We start from the raw sequence: 20747 nt of genomic DNA on the forward strand, positions 1-20747 counted from the left end.
TACGGATGTTTGCATATAGCAAAATTATTCTTTCTCATCTCCACCCGTGGTATAAAACAAATACCCAAGTGTCTGCATGTCGTAATTTGGTATCCGGTCCGGCAGCTTCAGCCATTGCCATTCATTTTGCGACATTTCACATCCAATCCAATCGAAGCAAAACATTATAAACAGGCGAAGCATTATTACTGTGCCATTTTCGTTTCACCCAGGAGATATTCACAGAGAAGAACCAAAAACTTCTACATAAGATGTCACAAAAGGCGATGAGGCCACTAAAACTAAACAGTAAACATCTTGTAGATTGGAGAAAGTATATACCAGTGTCTCCTACGGCTCAAATACATTGTGACCCTTTCATCTCAAAAAAGCACAGTAGTAAGAATCCCAACCCCCAAAAAGCATGACAGCCAAAATTTTATAGCACAATAAGATGGAAGAAAGCAAACTACAATAATCAGCTTTTCCTATGCTACGGTGAAGTGAGAGTGATGCACAGAGGAGGGGCACCCGTACCTCGCATCTGCTCTCCAGGTAAATGTACAAGCAAGGGATATTTATAGCTTCTCGCAACATTCTGCTAAAACTGCTCCAAGTGTTTGCAAAACTGGATATTCTTAATCCAAGGAGAAGGCTCCATTGCAGTACCTGGTTTATTTACAAACAGACAGTCAATGACGCGAAGTTTTAAGTTGACTTTTTCTTCAGTCATCTGAAAAAATGTCAAAAGTGACGAGATAAAGAGTAAACTCAAATGGGAGCACGTAAAATCTCGTTAGAATCAGGAAAAGTGTCACTTTTTGAGTACTTCAATGGAAAAAATGCCCGAGCAAGAAGTCAGTTGAATTAGGAGATTTAATCCAACTTTTCCAGATTTAGTTGGAGAACATCTAAAATAGACCGAGATTAGCAAAAACTAGACAAAAAGGGAAAGAGTTAATCCTTTTGGCTCAGGTAAAGCTATATTATTCTCTTTAGAACTACTCTGACAATTTTCAAGAAAACAGTCTCGGGATAATATGTCCCCTGGCACGATGGCAAAGCACAATTTCGAAAAAACACATAAGAGACACTACCTATTGCTGAACTTCTGAACAGCATCAGAGGCATAAAGAAGGGTCTCGTTCGCATTTTCAAGAACCATGTAAAGCTCTTTTCCCCTTGTAACTCGAGTGATAACCCACGCATTGTTTCTAGCCCTAGTGCATATTTCGAGTTCTTTCTCATGATCATCATCATCCCATCTTGCCCTGCTTTTTTCTATGTCAACCTCTTCTCTGAGTTTACTCAATGCAAGCAAAGAATCCTGCAAAAGAAATTCATCTCAAACAATTCTACCTTTATGAATTGCATTAAATTCTGAAGCATACAAAATGTATATGTAGGAGGGGCCATAATTCCACCTTGCAAAATTGCCATTGGGAAAAAAGGAACTTAGCTTCATAACCCCCCTCGTCCCCCTCCCAAAAATTTAAAAAAGGGGAAAAAAGCATAGTCCTGCTGCTAAACGGGCACATGCCACATATAGTAGATGTGATAATAGTTAAGTGGCTACTTCCCCTCCCAAAAACCAAAAAAACCAAAACAAAAAGCCTATTCGTGCTAGCTAAATGGGCAAGTGCCATATTACGTAGATGCACTAAAAGCTAAGGAGATAACAGATCCTTCATGACTTTGCAAATCGCAAAATTTGGTTGTGAGAGAACACATCAAGAATTAGCTAACTGAACTGCACTATGTTGACGGTGCAGACTCCAGAATTTGTCACCGAAGTTACACCTAGAACATAAATTGCTTAGGATCCAAAGGAAGTTTAAAGTTAGCTTAAATAGGGAACTGTGGAAGAGGCTCCATAGAAAATGGACCTTGCACAGTTATATATAGCTCACCAAGCACTCTGGTTAATGCACTACACTGATGACCTATTGATGCAACCACCCGAGTCAGGCACTTTATAGGGAAGTAGAGCTCCAGATAATAATCTAAGTTGCCCAGGAAGAAATTATGTTTGCTATTAGCGAAGGCTAGCCTCTCAGGGTAAAGTTATCTTCTACAAATAGACCACACATAAAAATAAACAGTTACAGCAATTGACCTTTGTTAGTGTAGTAACTTTGCCTGGCGGCGAAGCCCGGGATAAGTTTCTGTCACCATCTACAAGCAAATAACGGTATCCACTGACATGGTACGCATTCTCGCCACCCCATCCTTTTGAAAGCTTTTCTTCAACTTTCAACATCTTCAACGATGCCTGACAATTCAGCAAAAAGAATTAATTCAGCAAATGGACGGTTGGTAGGAAGCCAAAAATGGCACATGGTTGAAAGCAAGAAGCTTTCCCTAAGCCTTTGATTGGTGGACTAGCAGCTTTAAGGAAAAATCACTAGATGTAAATGCTTTATATTCTCATCAAGCCTTTTTTGGTGGCATCTTCGTCAAAGTGAAGAAACTGGAGAATAATCATACAAAGAAGTCGTCCACGAATCAACTCACATATCAGAGTCAGTGCCAATAAGAAAGGCATGAATGGTCACTGAGACCAACATGAAGATTATGATTTTTGTCATCTGCAGCATTTTCCTCCCACTCTATCCAAATTTACCTAGAACTCAGAATACTAAAATAGGATGGAATGTGTTTGCAAACACAACCTACAGCACCCATGGATGTAACAGAACTAAAAATTATGAATATTGAATTATGCTCCAGTGCTCAATCTACTGAAAGAGCAACAAGTCCTGATGCCGAGAATTCTCTAAGGAGTAAAAGGCAGATAGTTCAAGTACTTTTCCAGCAACTTACATCTAATCCTTGCCGAAAGATACCAAATCAGCCACGACAAGTTGACAAAAGTCAATCACATTGAATACAAAACAAATGGCATTTAATTAAGGTGATCATGCTATTTGCAGAGCATGATTCGTGAAGAAAGTACAAAACCAAATAAGTAGATGAGGACATCATGGTTCCTTTACAGTGTCCAGCTTTGTCTATCATGGAATAGCAAGGCGCACACAAGTGCACCGAGATCACAAAGTCCAATGCAGCATGTCAATGTATACAACCATTATACCTCTAGAGAGCAACATTACCCCAATACAAACTAGGAAAACTTATGGAGCTCTGTAATTCAAAGTTTCAATAGGAGAAAATCAGAATCACAGATATGTTAGATACTTAGTCTACAAAGCATGACTAGAAAAGGACTCAGTGGCACTAGGATTTGATACTGGCAATATAAACACGTAAATATAGAGTGTCGCCTATACAAGAATGATGGGCAATGTACACTAAATAACTAGTACATAAAAAAGTGCCAGAAACTGCCCAGCCGTGAACAAGGGTGAGCCACAAGAATATGAAAATGTGAAAAAACGTTAATGTCAGTAATAACCCCTAATTTGATAGATTAGCTAAGCCATCCTAATTAGCATATTAAAATGCAAGTTAACCTTGATATTCCTAGCAACACATAACTCCTATAAAAGTATAGCAGTATAAGAACAACAGCTAAAACAGACATCAGTGGAGGACTAACGTTTTCGAGAACTAGCTGCTTCACAGCGAAAATGCCTTGTTCCCCATTAATGACAGAGGACACAGGAATCAGAACGATCAAGGTAAGGCTCTTGTGCTGATAAGCACAGAGATACATTTTCTCTTCAGTCTGCTGGAGCCAAATTGACGGGGTGACAGAAACTAAGCTCCCAGGCTCAGCTTGCCAGATATCTGTGACAAGAAAACCGTCGTTTCCTCTGGACCATCTGTCATGCTGCAGAGGTCTCATGGCATGACTCTGATCGTCACCTGCGGAGGTACCATGTGAACCATGGAAAGGTTCTGAAAGAGAAGTCGGGCTTCCCACAGCAGGCCCTGTCACGGCAGCGGATGCAGTACTTCCCTTAAGTAGATAGGACCAGGAGCTCGATCCCGTAGAGAGAGCACGAGGAGTCAATCTTAGTACAGCATATGTAAATAGATTGATGGCATCATCCTGAGAAAAAGGAGAATGATGACAGCTAGGTCAAGATAGAATTTTACTGTAAACCATCTTGTCAAGTTTAAGACAGAAAAGATTCATAAAAATGGATTATGGAAAAACAGAAAACTGGAATAAGCTTTAGAACTAAAACATACTGGAGAAAGTGTCGTAGAAACTAGAAGGTCCTGAAACAAGAGCAACGAGTGGCATGATGGGCTTCCAGTGCACGATTCTACAACCCTGACAAGCGACTGACAAAACAGCAGTATAACTATCTGAGAGAATCGACCATGGCGAATGCATGCATAGCAAAACTTGCAGAAATAACCAAGCATTAAAGGAGCTGCTCAATTTGTCAGTGCATTGACAAGGCCCTTTAATTCCCAACAGTGCATTGTGGTTGGCAATGAAAAAGTATTGGTGCGCCATGTCAATAAAAATCATGTCAAACTGGATGTATATACAGTTCCACGCTCCTTCAAAGAATCACGGAATGCAGCAAGAAAGTAATACAAAACCTACCTGAACTTCTATTGCAGCCTCACGTCCTACAGTCAGCATCTGTACAGTTCCACGCTCCTTCAAAGAATCACGGAATGATGGTAACTGGAGTTTCTTCGAAGAGAGAAAATCTGCCTCAAAGAGAAAATTTATGTGTGAGGTGCCAGAAACAGCAGCTTCAGCACAAGTGGAGTAGCAGAAATCCACAGGCGACCATTTGATAGAGCAAACTTCGCATTACCCCAGCAGCAGTAATCCAATGGAGACCGCTTTTCAAATGCTGACAATTAGTGACTTACGATGAAATACTTTGAACTAATGATAGATAATATGGCGCTCAGAAAAACTTGCACGTTAAATAAAGAATGTTACTAAGGTCAAAATACCACACAAAAACTCACCACTAAGATAATCCATGATGAATATGTACAGTTGAGATCTGATCAATCCTGCAGCTGGTTCCTTCTCAAGCAATGACCTTATAGACCCATGGAACATCAAGAAAAGAGAGTGGACTTCCTTTAGGACATTTCTCAAAGCGCCGACTCTCCAAACCGCTTCTGCTTCCTTGTTTTTCTCAACAATCTTACAAAAGAAGAAGGAAAGTATAACTAAGGGGAAAGAAAGAATACATTGAAGCTTTAAAATACTCGAGCGCAAAAGAGATGGAACAAAAAACACACCATGACCATCCAAATATCCGGTTCTGCCTCAAAGAACACATGAGAGTGCCTCTCTGCTTCAATGACCTCACAAGCAGCCTCAGGAGAGAAAATCCTTGACCCGACAAAGAACGAACACAAAACAAGCTCACTCCACTAAACCAACAGATCAAAGAAATAAACGAACTTTTAACAAGCTCTCAGCAACTGAAACAAAGTCGGTGATCATCTACTTAAGGCCACTTTATAAAGAATTCAAAGGATCTGTCGCCAACCTCGTGAAGGTGATGAGGCCCTCGCTCAGGCCAATGACAGAGAGCTGAGTGGAGAAGGGCAAATCAGCGGGATAAAAGAACAAGATCTTGTCCAGCTCTTGCCCCTCATTTTGGCCTCTTCTCAGGTCGAAGATACATAATTGCATGCCCTCGCTGTTGCTCGCAACCGACGACAAGCCCATTATGGCATCGATTCAGCCCTAGATACGATATCCTCCGATCGCCGGATCAAAGGGGCCGTCGAAATTGGAACGGCTCAGCGAGCTGGGAAGACTGATCGGACATGGAATTAGCTGAAGCAAAACAAGAAACGGAGAAACGAAACAAAGACTAAACAAGGGAAAAAGAAGGGGAAAAAGAGTTCGCAATCAGAACCGCGATTACGCACCGATCGCAACCATCTCCAGATCAAAAGTCCGCCGCAGCGTAGATGAATCTGCGAGCGGGGCCAGAACGGAGATCCGTCCTCCGAGGTGAACTTCGACCTAATCTCACTTCGAGACAACGAGGGGAGCGAAGAGGAGGCGATGACGTGGGAGCTCCGTGGCGTAGTCGTCGTCGCGTTTTTTAATGGCAGGTAGCGACGAAAACTGAACAGAGCAATGCGGAGTCATATGGAATCGAGAAAGGGCAAACAGAAGCTTGGGCAACCACTTTGGTGAAATTTGCAGAACACGTCTCACTTGATGTTGGAAGATGATCAACGATGATTGTGAGACTATCCACCAAATGAAACTCCAATAACTGATTGTAAAAAAAAATCGATTACACCACATTAAATGGATTTCTAATTAAATTTATTGGATCCTTATTCCCGAATTATCCCCTTTCTTATTTTATTTTTCTTCCTTTTAATTAAAATTAGAGTTGAACCGGTCGGTTCAATTAGTTGAATTCAATAGGATGGTGGAAGAAATTTGGATCAAAGCCGGTACCGACTTGGTACAATCGATCAACCAACGAACCGAATCAATCGTATCTAAAAATTGGGACTCTTTTTTTTTTAGAGGTGGGCCTTTTAAAAGGTCCAATCCTAAGATACGGTGAAGCACTCACTCAAATCGATTGATTCGGTTTGTTGGTTGATCGATTGGACCAAATTGGTGCCGGCTCTGATCCAAAATTCTTCCACCATCCGATTGAATTCAACTAATTGAACTGACCGATCCGACTCTAATTTCAAGTAACATCGGAATCACAGCTCTATCTTTTCCACCTTCCGTTCATGTCGCTGTATCTTTCGCCTCCTTCGTGGCTCCATTAGACACACTCCCTATTTGCTGTATCCACGAAAACTAAGACCGCCACCTTCTTCCGAACTGACGCCGAAAAACTGCTCTCGGAGACGATTTGCCCTTCGCATTGGCGGAAAGGCGAGGCCGACTATCTCTCTCGCATGCAAATCTTTTTGCCCTTCATGTTGGCGGAAATTGCAGCACTGCCATTGTGAACATTCGGCGTTCGGTTTCGGACAATAGAGTCGGAGACTGCCTCGCCACTTCGAAAAGCCCGGTAACCCTTAAAATCTAATTTGGCCAAGAAGGACCCAAAAAAATAAAAATTTGGGCAAGAAGGAAAAAGGAAAACTAACCCCATGAACCATCTCTAATTCCCTTTTTTTTTTTTTTTTTGGTGGGGCCCACGGCAGGGCCAGTGTGAGCCGTACGATGATCAAGTTGATCATATCAACGGCTATGAGCGATCCGCAGTTCAGTGCAGGAGATGTGGAGCGATCCACTACATCGCGTCCCTTCACGTCGTGATGGTTTTGGTTACGTCCCATTAAACCCACGTAAAACCACACTTTCCCGAACTCCCATAACCGTCTCTCCTTCTTCTTCTTCTTCTTCTTCTTATTCTTCTTCTGCGGCTGCTGCTCCTCCTCCTCACAAACTCTCTCTCTCTCACACACACACACAGAGTCGTCGTCCATCATCCATCGCATAACGGCATTGTCTCGAAGCTCGAACTAGTTCGACGAGTTCAATTTGGACGACAGTGGGAGCCGAACCACATAGGAACCACCAAAATGTTGCCGCCGCCGCCTCCGCCGCGTATACACAAGATGCTCCGGTCGAAGCTTCCTCAGAGGAGGCGGTCTCAGTTCTCTCCTCTTCCTTGCTTCTCACGCAACTCCACCATCTCCGCTTCCGTTGATTCCAGCTACTTGGACGGCGAAGTCTCCGTCGGGATGGTCGATGCGAAGGAGAAGAAGAAGAGCGCGAGCACTCGGAAGAGGCGATCGGATGCTGTCGGAGGCGGCCATCGCGAGTTTAGGAGAGTCACGAGGTCGTCGTCGCACAAGCGACAGGAGGAGGACGACCACAGAGTTGCTGAAGTTGCTGCGGAGGCCTCAGTATCGGAGTCGTGCTCTGGTTCTTCTTTCGAGGTCGATTCCAAGGCGGAGAACTCCGAGTTGAACGCGCGATCGGAAATCTCTTGCGTTCACCAGCATTCGCCTGCGAAGTCCAGTGAGTTCTCCAGCGAATTGTCGAGGAGCAGAAATGCCGAAAATGAGGTCATCTCTCTTCCGTCTTTTGTTGACTTGTGCTCTAAGGCAACTAGCGGTTTCCGATGTACCGAATTGGAGGACGAGACGCTTGAAGTCGAATGCCGTGAGAACACAGCACCGTCGGAGATCATCTCTGAAACATCGAAAGATCATGTCACCGGTTGTTTACTCGCTTCAAAGTCGGAATCGACAGTCGATCAAAATCCAAGCTACATCAACTACGACACTGACCTCGCCTGCACAGAGCAAATGGCGTACGACGACATCTCGGACTACTCTTCTGATCTCGATTCATTCTCCGAGCTATTCGAGGAGAACTCGGACGAATACTCCTCCGAGTACATTCTGTCGGTTTCCTCTGAATCTGGATTTGAGTTCTCCGAGAAATCAGATGAAGATTCGAATCCTTCCCCAACCTTCTCTCTGCTCCTCCAGTACAGGGAGCAATTTTCCAGATCAATTACCCGTTCAGACGACCACAAAACTAGTCTCGTTTCTGAAGTAAATGTAAGCTGTTACTGTACGCGCGTGCGATTTTCATTATTTGATATTTGAATTTGATTAATTTCTGTGAACATGAATTTTAGCTTGGGTATGGCGACGAGGAGGATGCGGAGAGCTATCGGTTGTTGAGAAACAGAGAGAGGAAAGAAGTCTTCTTGCGAAACTACGTCGAGGAGTACGGTGAGCCCGTGAATAAGGACAGGACACGAATGGTTCACTGGATTATTGAGGTGATCTACTCGCAGTTAGGTCCAAGTTTTCCCCCTTCATCTTTAACTGGATACAAAATATGGATGGCCAAGACATTCCATATCAATTCACGATGTTTTATAAGACGCTGAGATGTTTTGCTTTGCACACATCGCATTGGCCAATGAAATTTCATAGAGTTTGAATGTATGGGCTCTTCCTCTTTCTCCCTGATATGTTGTATCGATCTGTTGAAATCCATTTATTGTTTGCATATATTGCTTGTAGAAACTACTTTCGCATGACATGTAGATGACTGCATGCATTCCTTACTGTTAGATCCGTGCCTGCACATAAGAGACTGCTTCAAGCTGGACAAAACGTCATGCCAATATGTTTACATGGATCCTGGTTATGGATCTTTCTTTCATTCTGTGGTCCTTCCTTTGACCTCTTATAAGTTTGATATTCCATGTTAACAGCAATCTACTGTAAGAGAGCTCCACAATGAGACTTTGTTTCTAGGGGTGAGCCTCTTTGACAGATTCCTTACTAAAGGATACTTCAAACAGCGACGGAACTTTCAAATTGCTGGAATAGCCTGTCTCACCCTAGCCACCAGGATCGAGGAGAATCAACCTTACAACAGGTAATCAGATTTATCTCCTTCATTTTCCTTCATATAGAGGGATGCTAATCGAAGCCCTCATTGGACTTACATCATGAACAACTTCAAAGGTTTCCCATCTCTAAGGAATTACCAATCTTCTCAACCTTCACTGTGTCCGATTTGCCACTAGTGACTTAAAATCACTCTACTGCATAACTCATCTATGGATGATAGACACCCAATTGATTTATGCTGAGTTCCTAACAGATGCAAATGGTACTGGTATTTCAGCGTAAGACAAAAGAACTTCCGTGTGGGGAGTGACACCTACAGCAGATGCGAAGTGGTGGCGATGGAGTGGTTGGTACAAGAGGTTCTCGACTTTCAATGTGCATTGCCTACCATACACAACTTCTTATGGTACAGTCCATATCTTGTCTGCGCAAACCTCAACCGGCAGACTTATTTTCTCTCTCTTGATTGTGTTTTCATGTGTTGGACCTACTTTTGAAACTTTGCAAATTCCAATCACTTGACTAATCTGAGTAAAGAAAGTGATTTCGCTGAGTATCACTGAATATGAATAACCGATTGCAGGTTCTACTCAAGAGCTGCAAGAGCTGATGCTAGAGTGAATAAGAGGGCCATAAACCTCGCAGCTTTAGCTCTGCTAGACCATGAGCAGCTGTCCTACTGGCCTTCCACAGTTGCAGCTGCGCTTGTCATCTTGGCTTCGGTGGAAGATGCATCCTGCAAGCGAGTCATGCAGGTAATTAAACCTGTCTTAAAGCCAGCTTCAATTGATGCATGTGACATGTTTAAGCACCAATCTTTTACGAAGACTTCAATAGCTAAATTGTTGTTCAAGGCACCAAGGCTTTTTAAATATGCCACAAGTTAGCCAAACATGATACAATGAAACATCATCTGCTTTGGCAAGGATTCTCCGCGTCTTACTATATCATTTACAATTCTCGTTTGTCAGAGAAAATTTAATGGCATTGCACTTTGAGTGACTGATCCAATATAGGAATTGATCACATTCATTTCCACCTCCTTAATATTTTCTTCTGATTTTACAGATTCATCACAGAACAGAAGATGATGATATAGTGAGATGCATAGAGGTATGTCTATGGGTTCATAGTTAGTCGAGTGCTGCCCACTTTTTTCTCTCGCATTTCTTCGCCAAGCATATGTAACATTTTAATTTGTGAGGTTGCACCCATCTGAGCATTCTCCATGGCACAAAATGTTTAATCTATTCTTAAATTTTCAGCATCTCAATTAGAACCAATGACACAGTGTGCTCTAATCTTGGCAGAGCTTGCAGTGGGTAGCAAGTTACATTGCGGAAATAGCAGATTGATGACGCGGTAAATCAGCCTTATGTTCAATTAAACTCTCTGCTTTCCATTATTATCGACACGAATTGATTGATTAAAAAACATTCTTTCCGTGTACTACAGAAGTTCATTGAGTCCAAAGCCCGAGTGGCAATACATTAGATGAATACAATTCTTCTTGTTCAGTTTAATGGTCTCAATAACTATCGTTGCAGAGTCCTTAAATCCTTTTGCAGCTGCCTATTTTGAGCAGCTGTGTCAGATTTGAAAGCAACGGGGGTCCCTATCAACACGAAGATATACTGCTTTTTAACGCATTTTGCATCCTGTATTTGTTCCTATTGTCTTCATGTGAAGGAACACATGAAAGAAAGGATTGGAAGATTATCTTTATACAAGCAACTCACCAACCTAAAGCAGCCTTAATTCAAAAGTCAAGGAGCTGACAGATCTGTGATCACTGTTCGGACAAGTTTATCTATAAACATCCCACATCTGTGTTACTGAAAAAACCACAATTTTCCAACTCATTGAAACGAGATCGAGGACTTCAAACTCAAAAGCCCATAGCATCGAGAGGGAAGGAGTAACAAAACAAAATCGGGCAACCCTATGCCAATGCATGTATGCTTTGCAAGAAGTTCCTTCATCAGCTGATGGCCTCATTATGAACTTTTTTAGAACAATTAATGTCCCGAAAACGTTTCGTGACTGTAAATTTCAAGACGAGACAGCTAATCTCCAACGTCCTAAGTAAAATTTTTTTGGAAACTCTTCTTTTTGTTCCGGCAGACTATTTATGGTTTACCTACACAAGAATATACTATTTTCAAAGTTAATATCCTGCAGTACATTACCAATGGATTTCATATTGAAGATGGGTCCGCGGCTTGCCGACAAGATAATGATTTTACTGCTCTAACATCTACAGCAGATTACCAAGTGTTATGAAACTTGAAAAGTGGACCCGTCCATCAATTAGAGTACCGAAGAACAAGTCTACATTTTTGAAATCTTATATTTCGTGGTAGATTACTTAGTGCCACAAAAACAATACAATTGGGCCAGACAAGTAGTTTGAATGTTTTCACGGCCACATCTAGTGACAGGTTGAAATACTTTTTCATTTCAATTGGGCCCCACTAACCGATAAATTTTGAAAGGAAAAAGAACTCTTTAAGAATCGTGAAAATATACTTCTTATGCAAAAATAAAACCGATATGATATCGAAATCCAACTGGACCAACTAAACCCAAAAAAAGACAATAAAAGCTGCCAAGCAAACAACAAGCATACCGCTCCATCGGGTCATTATTTGGAAACTTTGAGGTTCGTTCACTCAGTCAAAACAAGGGAGCCCTGCGAGGAATCCCTTTCCTCTTCAACAACCGGTGTCTCGGCCTGAACGACCGCCTCGGCTCGTCGCTCCGAGCATCGCGACCATCCTCGGGGCTGCTGCACGACCCCTCCTTCCCATCATGCAATGTGATCGTGCTGCTCTCTTTCCGAGAGCCCTCGTCGGCGGCCCTCTCTTGCTGGTCCGCTGGCTCCAACGACACCTGCAGAGTCCCCTCAAAACAAGCCATAAACAAGCTACCTCATAAGAGGCCCATCTGTGCGGGTCCACTTTTCGTGTCGTACTTCTGTCATCGAGATAAGTAACTTTCCAAACGCACGCATGAGTTGACACCAAAACCCGATCGACATAACAGCGTTCTGCGCGCATTGCGTCGCGCGGTGTAATCCTCTGTTACTAGGACGGAGGAAACATGTCGCCGCTAGTATTTTCATCAAGGGGATCCCTAGATCTTAAGTTCATGACGGAGCTAAAGTGGAAATGGTTCTAGAAAACCATCTTGGTTCAACATTCTAACATTTTTCAGTTCGACAAGCTTCTTTACTCCGAATTCGGAGTGGGCAAACGAGTTGGGTTTTGGATATGTCTCTCATCGCAAATAATTAACGTCTGAGCTGTTGCGCTGGCAGACAAGTCTTGCAAAATCTCAAACTAATATCACATTTTTTTAACTCAAAATTCGAACCATGTTAAATGACTTATCTAAAGTTTTCTAAAAGATGTTGAAATGGCTTTTAAAAAATAAAACCCAACTAAATATAGGTTTCGCTGAGTTTGGATCATAACAACTTTTGACCCGATAATATCAAAACTCGAAAAGAAAGCACAATCCAACAGACAGAGCGGCAAATGAGTAGCGTTGCTTCTAATCTAATATAGGGATGCCGCCGGTCGCCTTTAATGACCATCCCCAATGGCCACCACCGTGATGGTGGCCGGAGGAAAACAATCTTGATGATGACCGCCATCGTCGCCTTTGATGACCGTCCCCAATGGCCACCTCGCCTTGGCGAAGGCAACTTGATAAAGGTCTAGAAAGAGTCACAGACCCGTAGTTGCATATTTATAAGTTTTACAATATTTCTTCAACTTTGAGTTCTTTTAATATGATTAACTTCTCATATATGTTTTCTAAACATGAATTTAATTTTTGATGATTCACACATATATATAAAATCTAGTGATTTAGTGGAAATAGGATAAATAGGCATTGGGTATATGGGCTATGAATGGATCAATATAACTTAAATAAGTACGTTTAGATCGACTTATTCATGATCCAATCCAAACCCGACTCAGTCCACTCTATTTGCCACCTTCAAAAGTGGCCGAGTCACTCGATGAAATATTCGGCAAATGAATTATGTACCTTGCAAGCAATGGAGCAGTAAGTCTCAGACGAGCGTTGGATGGACACGCCGCAAGCTGCGCAGGAGCGGCAGTTCTTGGGTTGCTCCGACGTCTCCGGTGGTGATCGGGGACTTATGAGCACCACTTTGTCCTCGTTGATTATGTATGACTGCATTCATAAAAACCCAACAAAAATACCACTTTGATTACCCATTTACAAACCAATGACCGAAACCGAATAAGAAGACGATATAGAAACCTTAATCTCGGAGCAATTGAAGTAGCTGCGCATGTCCTGGACACGGACCGCATTGTCGCACTTATACTTGAGGATGTGGAGGCGAGGGTGGCGTCCGTGGTCATTGGCAGCGCAGTGCTTGCAGATGGCGAGGTTGCAGTCCAGGCAGTAGAGCCGCTGCTCGCTCCTCGGCATCTCGCAGTGGCGGCTGCATTGGCTGAAGAAGCCGCACTGCAGGAGGTCGCCTAGCCAATCCGGCCTCTTCTTACCTTCGGGCGAGGAAACTTTTCGTCCTCTCTGCATCATAAAATCAACCGGAAACATACGTCGTAGTCAGCGAACGGGAGATGATCAACCTGAATAAATCACAAAAAAAAAAAAAAAAAAAAACCTAAAATCATCAAGACAGACTGGGAATTATCAGAAGTTATGTGTCGTTTCGCACCATTTTCTGCTAGCGATGGCAGCATCTGAGAGGATAAAAGGATGAGAAAATCAAAGTTGAATAATATTTTGGCGGATCTTAATCCTTTTTTATACGGATAATGTTTGAGTTTCGAATTCTTGTTACATCCACATCACGGCGTTATGATCCTAAATCTGCACGATTTTTTTTTTCCCTTACGTATAACGTTCTGCATTTGCTTTTGAAACTTTCACACGTTCCCTGAACTTCTTATTCGAATTTGAATCATCTAGTCGTTCAAATTTTGGTTAACTTCGATCTTACACTTAGATTTCAGAGAGGTTCTTCCTAAATTTTAGTTAACAACTTGGATTATTGCAAAATAGGATTTGCACCCGCTTAGCTAGTCAATTCTTCCAGATGAATTTCTTCAAGTGATCCGTTGTTTCGGCTTAATTAGTCACCATGATGGATTTCGTGTGGGATCGAGATCATGTTATCTCGTCACGATGTCTCAATCCATGCCACATCACTGAATGATGACATATGTTGCCAGTTAGTTTTTAACAATGCTTAACGAGTCGAGATTGATGCCAAATTTTTCGTCCTTCGGAAGGACTTCGGTGGGAATGATTTTACTGTGGTATTATAATAAAATGATTACATCCTAAACATTTTCACTGAAGAAATATACAGTGTAATCAAAATAAATTAATCTATAAAGGCAAATGCTTGTGATGATAAAGAGATGTAGCTATTAACAGCTGAAAATTATGATATGCAAGGTTTGTATGTGACATGAAAAGAAAAAGCTGATGAATGTGCTTGGTGAGTTCTCCAGAATTCTATCTTGAAGAAGCCAATGAGCATGAAAAGAACCTCCGCGAAATTAGTTAAGTCGATGAAAAGACTCGCAGTTTCAAGAATCTTTATCAAGAAAATGAACGAATTGGAAGTATTGACGACGAAAATAGGTGAGCATCAGAAACTCGACAATCAGTACGTGCCAATAAAATGTTTGAAGAAGCATGTATACATACTCGGAAACCAAAGCAAAAATGACGTGAAATCATCAAGAAAGACAACTTGTACGACGATCATTAGTAGATCTTGTCAGGCTTATTTTTTTTGGGGGGAAAGCCTCTTGTTTTCTGTCATGGCATGGCAAAGGTTATCAGATCATTCCCAAAAGAAGGTAAAATGGAGTGATAATTGGTGGTTTTGTAAGATGTGGAATTATATACCAGAGGTTTACATCATTAAGTGACTAGAATTATATTAACTTCTATGCAACAAGACAAATCTCATAAAACCTGTCATACATAACAAGAAACTTACTACAGCTTGCAGATTCCCTACACCGTCCACATTTCTTTTGCCAGAGAGACTTAACACCACCAACCGCGACACCGGTTTCCCTGATGAGATTCCTGAATTCTGTATCGGATATAAGGCTGTTAAGAGAACTGAACATTATGTCTCAGTGAATGACTCCAGTCACAGCTACCAATGTACATGGAAACCTACGAGAAAAGACTACATGGTAGCTTAATCGGCCTAAACGACAAACACGAATCCAATCGAAAGTCAAATGATTATCGCGAGCACTCTGCCACTCTGCAAGGAATACAGTAAAAGCACAGTAACCAGATGGATGCCACAAGGAATTCTTGAAATCATTTGTCCCTGAGCACGCTATGCCATACCATTAGCTGAACCAATACGCAAAACTGTTAGCGATACAGCCGCAACATGTAACTGGAGTTCTCAGTTATGTACATTACACTGGGCGAAAAAAGCATCCTCTTTTCTATCCAGCTTCAAGAATGCTCTTTACATGAAAACTATTACATGAAGGATCCAGCGCACTGTGTCATCCTGTAGTTTGAAGAAAGGAAATAAGACACAAGGGCAACATGCACTGGATTAAGAAAAAGCTCAGCATACACAATGTTGAATTGGAACTTCAACCAATCGCATGAAGCTCGAGAGCCGATTCCTAATAATAAAGGCTTCAGGATACCAAGAGGATCAAAGCCATCACAGTACCAGATGGCCTCTAGTGGTAACTGCTCCATCTCCTGAGCTAAAAGCAACATCTCGCTGATGCCTAAAGAATATTATGTCTCAAAATCTCTACTCATCTACTTGCGATGCCTTCGCTTCTGTTCAGCTCTTTGCCTCTTTTCATCGTCCCATTCTCGTTCATACATCCTACACCAGTTAAGGATCTTAATTTCAAAGATGACACCATTAATGCATCAATCCAGGGAACATAATAAATGCAAAAGAAACGTTGCAAACAGAGGAAAACCTTTTTTTCCCACAAAAACCTCTTCTCTCAAAGAGAATAGGGGGTTCACAAAATGGCAGCACTCTTCTAACTGCGATCCGATCTACGACTACGCATAAGGGAGGTGGACATCGCATTGATGTCAACGATGGGGAAACTTCTAAATAATAGAACAAACTACCAACGAACAAAGTCATTAATGTGTCGACACAGAAAATGATCGCAAGAGGTGAAAAGTATGAGCAGCAAGACATTATTATAGGGTCAAACAAGTGCCCATCATTCATGAAGACACCTCTTGCTATAATTCAAAACCTGAGTGTGCGAAAACAAGATCAATATGATAGGAAATAATTTTCAAGGATACGGATCGGCATCACGACGGCCCATCTTGCTTGCCGCCTCTTTCATCCTTGTTCCTGGTTCCTCCATATAACCTGGACGTTGCGTCATGAGAGCTTTCCTTTCTCCTCTGTCCCTACTATCATAGGATTGTGACGTGCTGATAGCTGGGGCAGTAGGAGGGCCCACTGGTGAAAACTCCCCAGGTTCCCCGGATGGAAGATGCTCTCTTTTCAGTTTCCGCCTTTTTGAAGCAGCATTTGCATCCATTTCCTCTTTCAAAAGGTTCGCTTTATCCCTATCCCTGTCCCTCTCATCCACCTTAATGCACAAAGTCAACAATATGAGCATAAATGTTCGAATATAAAGAATGATAATCAATAATCTAAACTATGATACTTGTTTCACCAAAATTAGAAGGATAAAAAATCCATAATAGAGCATAACCTGTATCATGTATCTGAGAGGAAAATATAATTAACATTCGATGAAAAGCCATTCAGTATCTAATGGGATATTATAATATAATCTCTTAAATTAAATAGAATTTGAGAATGGATCATATACCCACAACAATAATCCTACAAGGGGAAAATAAGCTTTTTAGGTCACATTCTTTGATCAAGTTTCTATCAACGTCAGCTAAACTCACTTCATTCACGAGCCACAATAAGGTGGGCAGGTATGCAGGGCTTACAGCCAAAGGTTTCCACTGTCTTCAAAATAAGCCCCCATGTCTCAGATAGGTGAGGGCAACATCATGCATCCAAACATTCAGTTTGACTATCATCCAAGGAAAACATAACCGAGTGTAAAGAGTTGATTATTATTATCATCTTTTGCCAAACTAAAAACCCTGTAGTGGAATGAAGAGGTTCGGTATTGCACCAGAGACAATACATACAACTTAGCAAAACCAAGCCTCTGTTGTTTATTTCGAACGAAAACCTTTATCAAAAGTAAAAGAATGTCTTGCCAATATAGAACTCAACACCAAGATATACGCAATACCCACCGATTAGAATACAAAGATCTCTTTGAGCACTTATAGATAAACTATCCTTCCTGCCATTCTACTAATTTACTTTTCACAAAAATAAAGGTGGCGCATACCTTCAATGACATCCCTTCTCGTTCCTCTCGTTTCCTATCACGAAAATCATCCTCTTTCTTTCGTTTCGCATCATCCTGTGAAGTTATGTTCTCTTCAGACCGCCTGCGTTCCCTCTCATCATGTCTTGGAGAAAGTCTTTGAGTATGCCTGGTAACTCCGAACCTTCTATCGCTGTCCTCATCCCTTCTACCAGAACTGACTGACTGAGGTACCACGTGGGGTGGCAAGGGCGGTGGCGGTGGCAGGCTCTGCCCATGAAACCGGTCGTCTACATGAACTTTTTCCGAAGCAGTTTCACCATACTTCAGCTTGCTTCTATCATCTTTTCCCCTATCCTTTTCAGGAAGCCTATCAAAACTCCTGTCATTACTTCTCTCCTGCACTTTATCAACTGAACGCTCTCTAACATATCGTTCCATTGAACGATCCCTTGCCCTTTCGACCACAACATCATCTCCACGAGGACGCTCCCTGTAATCTCTATCATATCTATCAACAACTCTCTCTTTTGTTCTGTCCGAAATCTTATCTGTGTTCCTGTAGATGCTATGCTCATCACTCCCCGTTCTTTCAATATCTAGAAATCGAGCATCTGCAGACCTCTCTCTATCAGAGTATCGAACATCTCCCTCCAAATCTCTGGAGTCACTGTCCCCCTTTCGACGCTTGCTAACCCTGTCAGCTTCATCTGGAGGACTACTCCTTTTCTGCAGCTTGTCGCCAGACTTCGAAGAAGCTAAAGAACTCTCATGTCTTGGGGAATGAACAAGTCGAGAAGGAGGTTTTGGCGCATCATAATTATCATTTCCATCGTCTTTAACATGGGAAGACCTCCCATCAGATGACTTGGCAGCTGCACTCTCCATCTTCGCTTCAACCCCATGCACATCAATTGAAGATCTTGTAGATGGAGTAGAACCTTTAGCATTCCCATTAGTTGTCAGAGTTGTAGACACATTCATAGCGGCTACTTGCCTACCCTCAGATGTATGAGCAGAAACATTCCTATCGTTTGTAGAAGCAGAAGATTTACCAGCAATTTTTCCAGATTTTTCATCCTTACCATCTTGTTTTGTCGGCTTAGCAAGTGATGCGGCAGCTATGGATCTTTTGGCTGGAGCTTTCAACTGTCATTAGTAAAAAAAATTATAAAAATAAATTGGCATTGAAGATCAATTGAGCTTCTAAGGCCAGTTCATGTACCAAGCCACAAGAGCAAACACGTTGAACAAGAAATTCTTATGTGTATAGAACCATGACAGTCATTTCCAGAACAAAACTAATAAATATAGTATCCTAAGATAAGAGTGGGAACCCCATGGCAACTATAGAGGATATAACGATCAATTCAAGGAATAGATTGTATGAGGGGAAAACCAAACAAATAAAATCTAAGGTACTCAGACCATACTTTAAAATGAGCTACTGTTTAAAGAGTCTCCACTGAAATATCACAGCTAATAGGGCACTGCCATGTGCAATCGCTTATGATGATAATGAGATACTGCATATAGTTGCACATTTTTCCTAAGCATATGAAAAAACTCTCAAGAAGCTTCTTTATCATTTGAAAGCCTGAAGAAGCTATTTTTTTCACCAAGCAAATGCCAACTAAATTATCTAAATCTAAGAAGAGCAGGCCAATTTCCCATGAGAAAAAAGAATTTCAAGCATCAATCACCAAGTGTAATACTTTATCAGCTAGCAGTGAGCTATGGGAAAATGGATGAAAATGCTAACAAAAACCGTAAAAGCAATTCATAGACAACAATGCTAGGGTACACTTGCTTCCTCCCCTAACCGGAAATTTCAGTTTCTCTCCTCTCTCATTAGTAATTGGGCATACGGGAAAACTTTTTCTCAAGCAACTTTGCACGAACAAAATAAGAGCCTAAACATGAAATTACACAGACAATTCCAAATATCGATGTAAATAAAAATTACGTAACATTTATACACAAGACACAGTAATGTATTTTGGCTTCATGTACTTATATTGTCATCAGCAATGCACATCCCAAATTACTTCCTAATCTTTCGAGGAAATGTTTGTACCGTTTAGTATGTTGGGCTGTTGAACATTATTCAAAAGTCACGAAGAATCATGATACATGCCATCATGCCTACATATGCATGCTTGATAATCTCATAAAGCCTAAGTGAATAAATTACAATCACACTAGAGTTTAATGTCCAATTTGTGTCCTCCATTTGTTGATGTATTCCCTCAAAGGCAAAAATAAGCTGTTTCGGACTAAAAGTTTTCTGCATAGATACTCAAACAAAACTGTTTGATATTATTTTTAAAAGCAAACAAAAATAACACAGAAATGCAAAACAATGGCTGAAAGTTTCTAAGCGGCAATTAACTCCTAGAACAAATAACTGTCACAAAATGGTGAGGTTTTTGCTAAATAATATCAGAAGAAAATGCAATGACAAAAAAGAGAAGCTCACATGGGGATAACCTGATTAATTGGCATGCTTGTGACCATGTGCGACTACAGTGTAAAGATTCTTTTGAAAATGATTAAAACATTTGAATGACCATGATTTCTGTATCCTGGTCGAAGAAAAGAAGGAACAGGAGACTCGAGAATGCCGGGGCTAGCTCCAATCACTGAGACTTTGAGTTCAATCAATCTCAGCTCACGACAAGTTATTTTCCATATTAAGATGATAAGATGGCCGCAATTCTTAAAGAAAATAAGTGAAGCAGGGATTGCACTCCCTAGAATTCCTTCTCTTTAAGTGAAGGCCTTACCCACTAGAGTTATACTTGTCCGAAAGTAGGAATCCTGAGGCAGGATGTAAAAGTAAATGCTCTCATATATGTTTTGTGATCTGCTCCCACTAAGCCTCTCAACTCTATAATGCCATTGTCTGCTAATATTTTTCTTTTCTTGTTTTGGTTGTGTGTGGGGGTTGGTTGGGTTTTTTTTTTTTTTTTTGGGGGGGGGTTGGTGTTGTGGGTTAGTGGTCATTTGTTTTTCTGTGCCAACTATAGGGCGAAAACAATGACGAGCAGGTTAAATAAGGAATTTTATATGATGCGCTTAACTCAA

At 41.4% G+C, this 20747-nt stretch overlaps 5 protein-coding genes across 11 annotated transcripts in view; 2 read left to right on the top strand and 3 right to left on the bottom strand.

The window, feature by feature from the left end:
* LOC115757354 (DNA (cytosine-5)-methyltransferase CMT3-like) overlaps positions 1-20747 on the top strand; it is a 266289-nt gene that overhangs the window by 17173 nt on the left and 228369 nt on the right. The window lies entirely within an intron of this gene.
* Positions 192-5857, bottom strand: LOC115727048 (vacuolar fusion protein CCZ1 homolog B-like). Of its 4 annotated transcripts, none has more exons than XM_030657178.1 (11): positions 5809-5857; positions 5421-5693; positions 5167-5260; positions 4885-5068; positions 4725-4763; positions 4505-4614; positions 4138-4233; positions 3539-3994; positions 2096-2251; positions 1077-1306; positions 192-648 (listed from the first exon to the last, which is right to left on the bottom strand). In XM_030657178.1, exons 2-11 carry the CDS (start codon positions 5600-5602, stop codon positions 618-620), a joined length of 1578 nt encoding a protein of 525 aa, XP_030513038.1. In that variant the 5' UTR covers positions 5603-5693; positions 5809-5857; the 3' UTR covers positions 192-617. The 4 variants fall into 4 exon arrangements, with proteins under 4 accessions (XP_030513038.1, XP_048137362.1, XP_048137361.1 ...); XM_048281405.1 differs by having other exon boundaries at positions 5421-5700; positions 5811-5846; XM_048281404.1 differs by lacking the exon at positions 5809-5857 and having other exon boundaries at positions 5421-5802.
* On the top strand, positions 7284-10748 carry LOC115755579 (cyclin-SDS-like). Its single transcript, XM_030695043.2, has 7 exons — positions 7284-8439; positions 8520-8666; positions 9108-9274; positions 9527-9655; positions 9833-10004; positions 10318-10362; positions 10560-10748. The coding sequence occupies exons 1-7, from the start codon at positions 7450-7452 to the stop codon at positions 10602-10604; spliced, it is 1695 nt and encodes a 564-aa protein (XP_030550903.1). The 5' UTR covers positions 7284-7449; the 3' UTR covers positions 10605-10748.
* LOC115755563 (THO complex subunit 2) overlaps positions 9877-20747 on the bottom strand; it is a 30324-nt gene continuing 19453 nt past the window's right edge. The window contains exons 30-32 of one of the 2 annotated variants that reach the window (XM_030695021.2): positions 17682-18809; positions 16594-16889; positions 15599-16147 (exon numbers count right to left, since the gene is read on the bottom strand). In XM_030695021.2, coding sequence (XP_030550881.1) covers positions 16078-16147; positions 16594-16889; positions 17682-18809 — 1494 coding nt within the window. In that variant the 3' untranslated portion in view covers positions 15599-16077. Of the gene's footprint in view, positions 9888-15598; positions 16148-16593; positions 16890-17681; positions 18810-20747 lie in introns of those variants that run through there. The other variant, XM_030695028.2, reaches the window with a different exon arrangement.
* On the bottom strand, positions 11707-14107 carry LOC125315665 (protein RGF1 INDUCIBLE TRANSCRIPTION FACTOR 1-like). 2 transcript variants are annotated; one of them, XM_048281417.1, is made up of 4 exons: positions 13973-14107; positions 13549-13824; positions 13309-13458; positions 11707-12141 (listed from the first exon to the last, which is right to left on the bottom strand). In XM_048281417.1, exons 1-4 carry the CDS (start codon positions 13973-13975, stop codon positions 11926-11928), a joined length of 645 nt encoding a protein of 214 aa, XP_048137374.1. In that variant the 5' UTR covers positions 13976-14107; the 3' UTR covers positions 11707-11925. The 2 variants fall into 2 exon arrangements, with proteins under 2 accessions (XP_048137374.1, XP_048137373.1); XM_048281416.1 differs by having other exon boundaries at positions 13549-13883; positions 13973-14050.

This window comes from Rhodamnia argentea, chromosome 6 (assembly GCF_020921035.1).
Source record: "Rhodamnia argentea isolate NSW1041297 chromosome 6, ASM2092103v1, whole genome shotgun sequence".
Lineage (NCBI taxonomy): Eukaryota > Viridiplantae > Streptophyta > Magnoliopsida > Myrtales > Myrtaceae > Rhodamnia > Rhodamnia argentea.

What these genes read in the sequence shown, in the direction of transcription:
- LOC115727048 (XM_030657178.1), bottom strand. Translation starts at nt 5,602, where the DNA reads ATGGGCTTGTCGTCGGTTGCGAGCAACAGCGAGGGCATGCAATTATGT. An exon ending in ATTGGATTACTGCTGCTGGG is followed by an intron (nt 4,615 to 4,724) that starts GTAATGCGAAGT and finishes TCTTTGAGGCAG; the next exon opens with ATTTTCTCTCTTCGAAGAAA. An exon ending in AAGTTACTACACTAACAAAG is followed by an intron (nt 1,307 to 2,095) that starts GTCAATTGCTGT and finishes TTTCTTTTGCAG; the next exon opens with GATTCTTTGCTTGCATTGAG.
- LOC115755579 (XM_030695043.2), top strand. Translation starts at nt 7,450, where the DNA reads ATGTTGCCGCCGCCGCCTCCGCCGCGTATACACAAGATGCTCCGGTCG. An exon ending in TGGTTCACTGGATTATTGAG is followed by an intron (nt 8,667 to 9,107) that starts GTGATCTACTCG and finishes CCATGTTAACAG; the next exon opens with CAATCTACTGTAAGAGAGCT. An exon ending in CCTGCAAGCGAGTCATGCAG is followed by an intron (nt 10,005 to 10,317) that starts GTAATTAAACCT and finishes CTGATTTTACAG; the next exon opens with ATTCATCACAGAACAGAAGA.
- LOC125315665 (XM_048281416.1), bottom strand. Translation starts at nt 13,851, where the DNA reads ATGTTTCCGGTTGATTTTATGATGCAGAGAGGACGAAAAGTTTCCTCG. An exon ending in TCAATTGCTCCGAGATTAAG is followed by an intron (nt 13,459 to 13,548) that starts GTTTCTATATCG and finishes TTATGAATGCAG; the next exon opens with TCATACATAATCAACGAGGA. An exon ending in ACTGCTCCATTGCTTGCAAG is followed by an intron (nt 12,142 to 13,308) that starts GTACATAATTCA and finishes GGGACTCTGCAG; the next exon opens with GTGTCGTTGGAGCCAGCGGA.